A 9557-nucleotide genomic window follows, 5' to 3' on the forward strand; every position below is an offset into this window, starting at 1 on the left:
ACAGCTTAGGCTGCTTCCGGTGGGCGAACGGAGCCTGCTGCGCCTGCGCTCACACCACCCACGGACCCTAGGCATCCGGCTAGGACACACCCTGAGGCTCGGGTCTCACGCTTGAGCTCCGCCCCCTAGGCTAGGCTCCGCCCATTTCCGAACGTCTTGTTATAGGTTGGTTCGATTCCTTTTGCTGCACCTCCAATTAGTTTGTTCTAGTCTTCTCTCTAAACCCCTACTTTTGGAATTCCACCCTTCCGCCCAGGCCACACCCACAGGTCACGCCCCCTTTTAAATCCTGTCTCTTACAAAAAAAGTTGTGCACCGCCCCTCGCATTTAAGAGACATCACTTTTTTACTTTTTAATTTCTTCTTTTCAGACATAGTCTCACACTGTGGCTCAAAGTGGCTTTGAACTCCTGTGTAGGGCATACTGGCCTCAAATTTGCAGCAATACTCCTGTCAGAGCTTTCGGGAACTCTGAGATTATGGGCCTGGCTCTCTAACTTGTATGCTTGTAGTTCGGCTTTGCACTTTGAAAGCGTTCCTTTAAATCAGTTATTCTCAACCATTGGCATCAATCAACGTGATGCTCCTTAACCCAGACTTACTGAATAGAAAGCTTTGGGGTGGGTTTCAGAGATTCGAGTCGAGACACTTTGGATGCACGACTTTTTGTTTGTTTTGGTTTTTCAAGACAGGGTTTACTCTGTATAGCCCTGGCTGTCCTGGAACTCTGTCTGTAGACCAGGCTGGCCTCGAACTCAGAGATTCGTCCATCTCTGCCTTCTGAGTGCTAGGATTGAAGGGGGATGTACTACTCTTAACTTAGTCCCGCTATGAACAGCTGAACCTAATTTTAGTCTACTTTTCTTTCCTCTCCATGGCCTGAATAGCAATAATGTCCATCCCTAAGCACCCTCTCCAAATGGTTAATACCGCACTTTGGAAAGTACTTCTATGGAATTGATTTTTGAGATGCCCCTATGAATGTTCGCAGGGGTGCCTTAATTGCTTCGTACACCTATATTAAAAGATCTTTAAAATCAACAATCTGAGCTCTACTTCATTTTTAAAAGACTTCTTTTAGCCCCACCTTTCAGTTAAATGCCATCCATGCCCTTTAACTTGCTTTCTGCCAGCCAAGCCTTAAAGTTCTTTGATCCTAAGCCCAATTTTTTGCCTCCTTTCCTAAACTGCGACCTAGTTTTTATTGTCCATGTTTTTTTGTTGTTGTTGTTGTTGTTTTTTGGTTTTTTCGAGACAGGGTTTCTCTGTGGCTTTGGAGCCTGTCCTGGAACTAGCTCTGTAGACCCGGCTGGTCTCGAACTCACAGAGATCCGCCTGCCTCTGCCTCCCGAGTGCTGGGATTAAAGGCGTGCGCCACCATCACCCGGCTGTTGCCCAGGTTTTGTACCTCATCTTAAGTCCCACCCTCCCCTCGAGCTCACATCCTTTTCTCTAAACCCTATGGAAATGTTCGGTTCTGTTCACCCTCCTCACCCCACACCCTGGAGCTGGCCTCTCACTCCACCCAGGGCCTTGTGCATTGAAAGCACATTACCACCGAGTTATACTGCAAGCCCTCAACTTAGTTTTTTTCTTCCGAATAGCAAGTCCTCTGGAAAAGAAGTTGGAGCAAAGAGTGTCCTAGGTAGAATTTCTGGGGACTCAGCTAGGATGGAGGGGCCCAGCGTCACGTTTGCATAGTGGGTTAAATGTTTTACAATACTTGGCTGATGGAGATGAGCTTGGGCCAAGGCTTGTTCCAAGCCACTGGTTCTTTGGCACCATGCTAAGGAGATATGTGAAATGGTTTCTCTCCAATCACACACACCACAGTCAGGGAAGGTAACAGAGGAACATTGAAAGGGACAGGCACCATGACTGAACACACACTGGAAGTCAGTAGGCAGGGATTTATTTCCACAGCCCATGCCTCCCAGAGCCTGTCAGTCCAAAGGAAGGTGCTAGATGGCATCTGGACCCAGCGGTTTAGGTCCCGGCTCTCGACCCCCTTCCGTGACGGGAATACCACTAGAAATAAGGGTGTCTTGGCCTCCTTGCCCAGCACCAGCTGAACTCCCTGCTGTAAACCCAGACAGGGGAGAAGTGGTGGAGGATACAGGCCAAGCAGGCGTCTTTCCTTCAGGGCTCTCTTCCTGCACCCTTTCTGGAACAGGCACACCCTCATCATCATCCCACAGCGGTTGGGGTCTTGGGTTTGGGGGGCACAGGCGCACGGGCATCCCCACAAGCTCTGGGTGTTTGCGTTTGTAATGGCGCCGAAGAGTATTGGCTTCGGTGAAGCGCACCCTGCACGAGGGACACTGATATGGACGCTCGCCAGAGTGGATGCGGTGGTGATGTGCGAGCTCCCCAGCCTCGCGGAAGCGACGAGGGCAGAGCACACAACGGAAGGGCCGATGGCCGGCATGGATGTTGCAATGACGCCGCAAGTGGCTGGACCGCTTGAAGGTCTTGCCGCAATCTTTGCACACATGTGGCTTCAACTCTGAGTGCGAGATGCTGTGGCGCTCCAGGTCGGAGAGGTAGGGGAAGGCTCTCAGGCACACTGGACAGAAGTGTGGAGCCCTCTTGGAGCCAGAGCCCTGGGGCCCATCTGCTGCTGATCCTTCCGGAACTGTGTAAGGAACACCCTGATCATCGATCAACAGAAGATCGTTGCTGCCACCGCCGTCCACTGGTGCTGCCAACGGGGCTTCCTGCACTGATTTGGGGGGGCGGCCCCGCTTTCGAGGGAGGGAGGACTTGAGAGTCCGATTGGAGGTGGTGGCTCCCCCTGGTGGCCGGCCTCGGCGGCCCCGGGGAACAGGAGGAAGTAAGGCCAGAGGTTTTTCTTCCTCCCCAGACAAAGTTGAAGGCACCGGGTCTGAGCTGGGGTTGTCCATTGAGCAGTGGGGAGCTTGAGTCTGGGTACTGGAGCCGGCTAAGAGAAGAGAGGGGGCGGCGTCAGTGTGGTGAGGGTCTAAGCCCCCATGTACCCCAATAATTCATCTATCCCTCCTAAGTCTTTGGAGACCTATATAAGAAGACAATTCTGTACAAGTTGACTGCCCTCCTCCGAAGCGTATCCCTTGACTCTAGCATTCTTTCATGGCAGTTTGAGAATGATCCCGCTCCACACAGGCTCCTAGGTTTGAATGTCTGGCTCCATCAGGGGAACTCTTTGGGAAGGATTAGGAGGTGTGGTGTTGTGGGATATTTGTACACTGAGTGAAGATGTATTGCTGCGACTGGTCTAACAGCTGAACAGCCAATATCTAGGCTGGAGAGGTTAGGCGGGACTTATGGGTAGAGAGGAACTCAGGATTAGAATCTGGCCTGGCAGGAGCTGCCTACCAGACACTGGAAGAAGCTGGACATATGGTACAGAGGAGCAGTAACCAAGCCACATGGCAGAATGTAGATTAACAGAAACAGGTTCGTTTAAGTTATAAGAGATAGTTGAAAAAGGTCTATGCTAAGGTTAAGCTTTCATAATTAACAATAAGACTCTACGTTGTAATTTGTAAGCTGGTGGCCCGAGGGAAAGTCGGACTACAGTGTGCCCTTGATGGAGTAGGTGCTGCCTTGTGGGAAGAGGTGTTTCACCAGGAGTGAGATTTAAGATTTCCGAATCCTACACTAGGACAGTCTCCCTATACCTGGAACTTAGCTCTTAGCTACTGTTCCAGCACCAGGACAGCCTGCGGCCCCCATGCTCCTGTCCAAGATAACTGTGGACTCACCCTCTGAAAATGTAAGCAAGCCCCATTAAATGCTGCTTTTTTTGGGGGGGGGGTTGGATTTTTTTTTTCTTTTTCGAGACAGGGTTTCTCTGTGTTTTTGGAGCCTGTCCTGGAACTAGCTCTTGTAGACCAGGCTGGTCTCGAACTCACAGAGATCCTCCTGCCTCTGCCTCCCAAGTGCTGGGATTAAAGGCATGCGCCACCACCGCCCGGCTGTTTTGTTTTTTTTGAGGCAGGGTTTTTCTGTGTACCTCTGGCTATCCTGGAACCAGATCCTGTAGACCAGGCTGGCCCTGAACTCACAGAGATCTGCTTGCCTCTGCCTCTCTGAGTGCTGGGATTAAAGGCGTGCACCACCACCGCACAGCAAATGCCTTCTTTTAAGTTGCCGCGGTGACGGATTTTCATCACAGCAACAGATCAGTAACTACTTTAGCCTTTAAGGTCAAAATGAGTAAAAAGAAAAAAAAAATCTAGCTGTGAATGGAACTCTGGGCCACAAAGGCCTCCAAAAGCCCTCTTCCACACAGAGATGGGGAGGAGGTCTGGAAAGCGGGAGGTCCTAGGCAGATCTGCTGATGTGTGAAGGACGAGTATTCAAGGTGCTAAATGTCTGGACTTTGGAGTCAGATAATCAGAAATGAAATGCTGAATCTGTCCCTTCCTTTCTGTGTGGCATTATACAAGATCCTAACTTCTCTGGGCTCATTTATGTCCTTTGCAAGATGGAACTCAGGGTTTGTTTGTTTGATTTTCTTTCTTTCTCTTGTTATTGCTGTTGTTAATTTACTAACCCAGACATGCAGTGAGCATGATACACAAAAGCCGGCAACAACCTTTCGAGGAAACACATTTTCTGTTTTGCAAACAGGGAAACTAAGGCACAGAAAGCCAAGTGAGTTAAAGTTCTCTCTGCCAGTAAGTGTCAATTAAGTCAAATCAGTTTTACTGACCTTGGTGGTCCAGGAAATGAGAAAAACCTAGGAAGACTGTGTGTGTGTGTGTGTGTGTGTGTGTGTGTGTGTGTGTGTCATACTTGAGGTCTCCCAGTCATGGGTTTGGATCCCGTTCTACCAATAATTAGCTGCAAGTCAGTTTCCTTCTCTGTAAAGTCAATATACCGAGGTTGTGGGAGAGAATCGACTGAAATAAGGAAGTTTCAAAAATGTCCCTAGAACATTTGCCTGGAATACAGAAAGCACCTGAAAAACCACCACCGTCCTTTCCCAGAGCCCAGATCTCGGGACCATAGAACTGGAGTGTACTTGGAGGACAAGAGCGCTACAGGTGCAGCTAGTAGCACATGCTGCTGGGGCCCCTGCATTTCTCTTTAAACAGTTCTGTTGTCTGGTTGGTTTTTAAGTTTTCTTTATGTGTGGTGCTGGTTATCCAACTCAGGGGCCTCACACATACTAGGCCTGAGTTACAACCCCAAGCCTTGCACCCCCTTTTCATAAGCACACAGCATGAGGTCCACACGGGGGCAACCTTTCCAGGATCACAAGGTTCGCACCATGCTGTAGCCAGGACAGGAAACTGAATTTCTGGAACATACCTAGGAAGTGAGTGATCCCTCGACCCTCCCCCACACACAGTCCGGTGGGACGTCTGCCTGTCAGCCCCGAGTGGCCCAGCCCGCAAGCGGGGCGGGCCCTCAGGGTGCGGTGGCCAATAAGCGGCGCGGGGACATTTGGCGGCAGGGGCTGCAAGGAGGGGGTCTGCGCTGGCGAGCCCGGACCGCTCGGCCGGGCGCGAGGTCGGCGCGCGCAGGAGAGAGCGCAGAAGCAGGGAACAGGTGCCGGGGGCGCGCTCGGGCACGCGCACCCGGGACCACCCCTTCCCCCTCCCCCCCCACCCGGGCCCCCCGCCTCTGGGTACCTCATTTGCATGCTGCCTGGGCTCGCGTGTGTATGCGCGCGCGCGCCGGGGGCGACGGGCCGAAGCGTGGGAAGGGGCGGGGGAGAGGGGGGCCCTGCCCCTAGGCGGTGGCGGGGCGGGGACGGCGGAGCGCGAGCCGGGCCCCGCCCCTCGGTACGGACGCCGGTGGCCCCGCCCTCCCCGCCGCCCGCGCCCGCGCCCGCGGGAAACAAAGGGGACGCGCTGGGTCCCAAGGCCCAGACGCGGCTGCGCACCAGTCGCCTTCCTCGTCCCTGTGAGAACCAACGCACGAAAATCCCCGACCACCTCCAAATGCCTTTCCTCCCACAAAGCACTCCAACCCGGTGACCCAATCAAATACAGGTACCGGATAGATGAGACGCGGGAAATGGCTGCTAAGTGCCCCTAATTAACATGGCGCCCGATAGCTTCAAAGCCCCATGTTGTTAAAGCAGTAAAATGGTGCTTGGTGTTTCCTAACTCCGTATTAGTTCGCCCGCTTGGCTTTTTTTCCTTCCGATTGCAACTCGACAACCTGCCCAGCAGGAGTCCAAGGCTAGGAGAAGGAAATCATATCTTCGCCCATCTACGTAAACTCTTAAATATAATCGCCGTGGACTAAGAGAAGCGGCGCGTCGCCCTTAGTCTATAGCGCGCCGGGGTAACTTAAGCCCCGCCCCTCCCTCTGCCCTCAACCAAGATGGCACCAGCCTAGCTTCTTTGACCTCCTGGGCTGGGAAAAGGAAGGGAATGTAGAAGGGCCGGGTGGGGGCGGGAAAGGGGAGCCAGGGGGAGGGAGAAAAGAGGACGGGGGGGGGGGGCTGCTGGGGCGGGGGAGAAGGGAGCCGAGGCGGAAGTCGAGGGGCCCCTCAGGTGGAAGTGACGCTGACCCCACTGCCCAAAATGTCGGCGCCCAGAGGGAGGTGTAAGTAATTAAAGAGGAAAGCCGACAGACTTTCCCGGCCTCCCGGAGTCCTGCCTGGTCTCCAGGACCTCCGCAACGCAAAAGCAAGGTGGTCTCGCCTAGTCCCAGGCCGCCTGACCCTGCCCCTCCCGGGGCCGCACCTTCTAGGGACAGGGAAAGGGGTACAAAGGGCTAGTTTTCCGGGCCTGGTTCGAAAGATCGAGCAGGGTGGGGGAGCCCCCGCAGCACCACACACAGTGGGGTGCAGGAGGAGGAGGCGGAGCTTATGGCGGTTGGGGCGGGGCAGGAGAGGGGGAGGAGCTTGTTGGGGCGGGGCCTAGAGTAGGGAAGGAGGGATTTTGTGGAAGGGTAGAGACTGGTTAGGAAATGGGTGAGGTTTATGCAAAGGGTATGGCCTGGTAAAGAGGCGTGGATTATATACCATGGGTGAAGGGGCCTAGGTTGAAAAATTGAAGAAACTTGTTAAGGTTAGTGGAAAAATGGGGTGCAGGAAGACAAGAGAGGCCCAGAATATGATGTGGAGTTTGCCTAAGGTGTGGCTTAGAGAAAAAGTTGCCATGGCAAGGGTGCCCGATGGAAATATGCAATTTTGAGAGTATTGGTGGAACTATCAGGTCTTTATCATAAAGGTGAAAGCAGGCTAAGGCCACGCTTATGATAGGGAAAGGAGGTGATAGAAAAATGTGCCGGGCAGTGATGGCGCACATCCTTATGATAGGGAAAGGAGGTGATAGAAAAATATGCTGGGCAGTGATGGCACTCGGGAGGCAGGGGCAGATGGATCTCTGTGAGTTCGAGGACAGCCTAGTCTACAGAGTGAGTTCCAGGAAAAGAAAAGAAAAAGGTGACCTATTTAGAGGGAAAGTTGGGTGGGATTTGGAGGCAGGTCTCAGCGAAAATCTAACTTAGAAAAGTCAAGTTAACCTTTAAGGAAGCAGATGGGAATAAAGGAACTGAGAGGAGCTTAAATATCCAAACTGCTCAGTTAATCCTTTGCTGTGCAGCAGTGGCTTTGGGAAGTACACTGACCACGTTAGCTCAGACCGTCACCGTGTGACGTAGGCACCAGTATACCCATTTCATGGGTAAAGAGTTCCAGTTGGCTTCATCCAAAGCTACAGACCGACTGCAGAGGAGCTACTGCGATCTCCCTACAAGTATGAGAGCAGTGTGCTCAGCCCCAAATCCCTTCTCACTAGCAGCTTGTCTTCGGAGATGAGTTAGAAGCAAGAAGTCTTTCGAGGAACACTGGGTGCTTAGGGAACAGAGGGAGGGGCCCAGACCTAGGCAAGAGTAGGAGGGCCTAATTTGTAGTGGGCGGGGCTTGGAGAGGATTGAGAGAGCCTATAGAAACCTAGAGTAAAATGGAAGTGGCTAGGAAGATTAGAGAAGGAAGAGGGTCTGGAGAGGGAGAGAGACAGAGACAGATTTCAAGGGCAGTGGGTGTGGCTTGGTGGTGGACGTGTCTTAGCATTGGGCGAGTCTCCCAGAGGACAAGTGTTTCTGAGCCCAGAGAGCTAAGGGAGGGGATGGCCATTGGGGAGGTGATTTTTACCTGCTTTTGTGTCTCTAATATACTCCAGAGAAAGCCCCAAGCCACCCTGGACCTGCCACCATGGATGAGTCCTCGCTGCCTGTGGTTCCAGCCCCTATTGCTGCTCCAGGGCCAGCACCATCTGCCGCTGCCCCTCGGGTGCCCTTTCACTGCAGCGAATGTGGCAAGAGCTTCCGTTACCGATCAGACCTGCGGCGCCACTTTGCTCGGCATACAGCGCTCAAGCCCCACGCATGCCCTCGCTGTGGCAAGGGCTTCAAGCATAGCTTCAACTTAGCTAACCACCTGCGCTCACACACTGGAGAGCGGCCCTACCGATGCTCCGCCTGCCCTAAGGGATTCCGAGACTCCACTGGCCTGCTACACCACCAGGTGAGTCCTGGGAGCCACGCGGGGCTGAGATCTGGAGCTCCATTCCACTCAGGAAAAGGCAGCAGGAGATGGGAGTACACTCCTAATCATAGCTTCCTAATCGTAGAAAATTTCACTTTCTTTTCTGCCAAAAACAATCAAAGCATGACCCTGCAGAGCAAGTTTGCCCCATGTAATTGTTTCACCCCCGCTACTGCTGAAGCCTCTAGTGTCTGCCAGTATCTGCAGCCTTGTGTTTACAGTTCTCTCCCTTACCATCTTGAAAGCAGGTTTCTCCGTGCACACCCAGTTCCTTTATTCTAAGAGCACAGACTTTGGAGGGAGCTCAACAAGGCCTTCGGGAAACTTACTCCTTTAAATGACCAGAAGCCAGATGGAGGTTAAAGAAAGTAGTTCCCTAAGGGAGAAGTTGGGAAGCAAATTACAAAAAAAAAAAAAAAAAATTCAGGGCATGTGATGCGTTCTTATAATTCCAGTTCTCGGGAGGTGGAGGCAGGAGGATCAGGAGTTCCAGATCATCCTCAGCTATACACAGAGTTTGAGGCTAGCTTAGGCTATAGGACACACTCTGTCACAAACAGCAAAACAAGAACTAATGTGTAGGAGTGAATTGGGAGTGCTGCGGGTTACCGTAGACAAGAGGGCACAATGATGTCTGCCTGAGTCTTTTGAAGTGTGGGAAGTCCACCCCGGCTAAACACTGCAGACAGAAACAGCGGCAGGTGCAAAGGCTGGGAGGTGGGAAGGACCTTTGTGTGCTCACGGGCATTGGCTTCTCCTGGGGAGAACAAACTCACGCATTCAGAAAGGGCCCCAACAGAAGACCAAAATATAGCCGCACCAGTTCAGTGTGGCAAATCAGTTTGGCTTTCCTCAGAGAGAGCAGGTGAGGGTTTACAGAACATGTGTGAACCCCAAGTAGGTGCTTTACCACAAAGCCCCATGCTGTCATGGAGATGGTCTGGTGGACGCTGCATAATGGAGCCCCACATTTGGTTACCCTAGCTTCCTACATAATGGAGCCCACATTCAGTTACCCTAACTTCCCACATAATGGAGCCCACATTCAGTTACCCTAACTTCC

At 52.5% G+C, this 9557-nt stretch overlaps 2 protein-coding genes across 5 annotated transcripts in view; one reads left to right on the forward strand and one right to left on the reverse strand.

Annotated features, from left to right (window-relative positions):
* Positions 1–1910: 1910 nt before the first annotated feature.
* On the reverse strand, positions 1911–5715 carry Znf524 (zinc finger protein 524). The gene is made up of 2 exons (XM_005369314.3): positions 5622–5715; positions 1911–2941 (listed from the first exon to the last, which is right to left on the reverse strand). The coding sequence occupies exon 2, from the start codon at positions 2901–2903 to the stop codon at positions 1962–1964; it is 942 nt and encodes a 313-aa protein (XP_005369371.1). The 5' UTR covers positions 2904–2941; positions 5622–5715; the 3' UTR covers positions 1911–1961.
* Positions 5716–5842: 127 nt separating this feature from the next.
* The window catches only part of Fiz1 (FLT3 interacting zinc finger 1), an 8140-nt gene continuing 4425 nt past the window's right edge, over positions 5843–9557 (forward strand). The window contains exons 1-2 of one of the 4 annotated variants that reach the window (XM_026777164.1): positions 5843–5984; positions 8130–8473. In XM_026777164.1, the coding sequence (XP_026632965.1) occupies positions 8162–8473 (312 nt within the window). In that variant the 5' untranslated portion in view covers positions 5843–5984; positions 8130–8161. The other 3 variants (XM_005369315.2, XM_026777163.1, XM_026777162.1) reach the window with 3 other exon arrangements.

Source organism: Microtus ochrogaster, unplaced genomic scaffold (assembly GCF_000317375.1).
Source record: "Microtus ochrogaster isolate Prairie Vole_2 unplaced genomic scaffold, MicOch1.0 UNK47, whole genome shotgun sequence".
NCBI lineage: Eukaryota > Metazoa > Chordata > Mammalia > Rodentia > Cricetidae > Microtus > Microtus ochrogaster.

Excerpts from the sequence above, each read along its gene's own strand:
- Znf524 (XM_005369314.3), bottom strand. The coding sequence starts at position 2,903 with ATGGACAACCCCAGCTCAGACCCGGTGCCTTCAACTTTGTCTGGGGAG.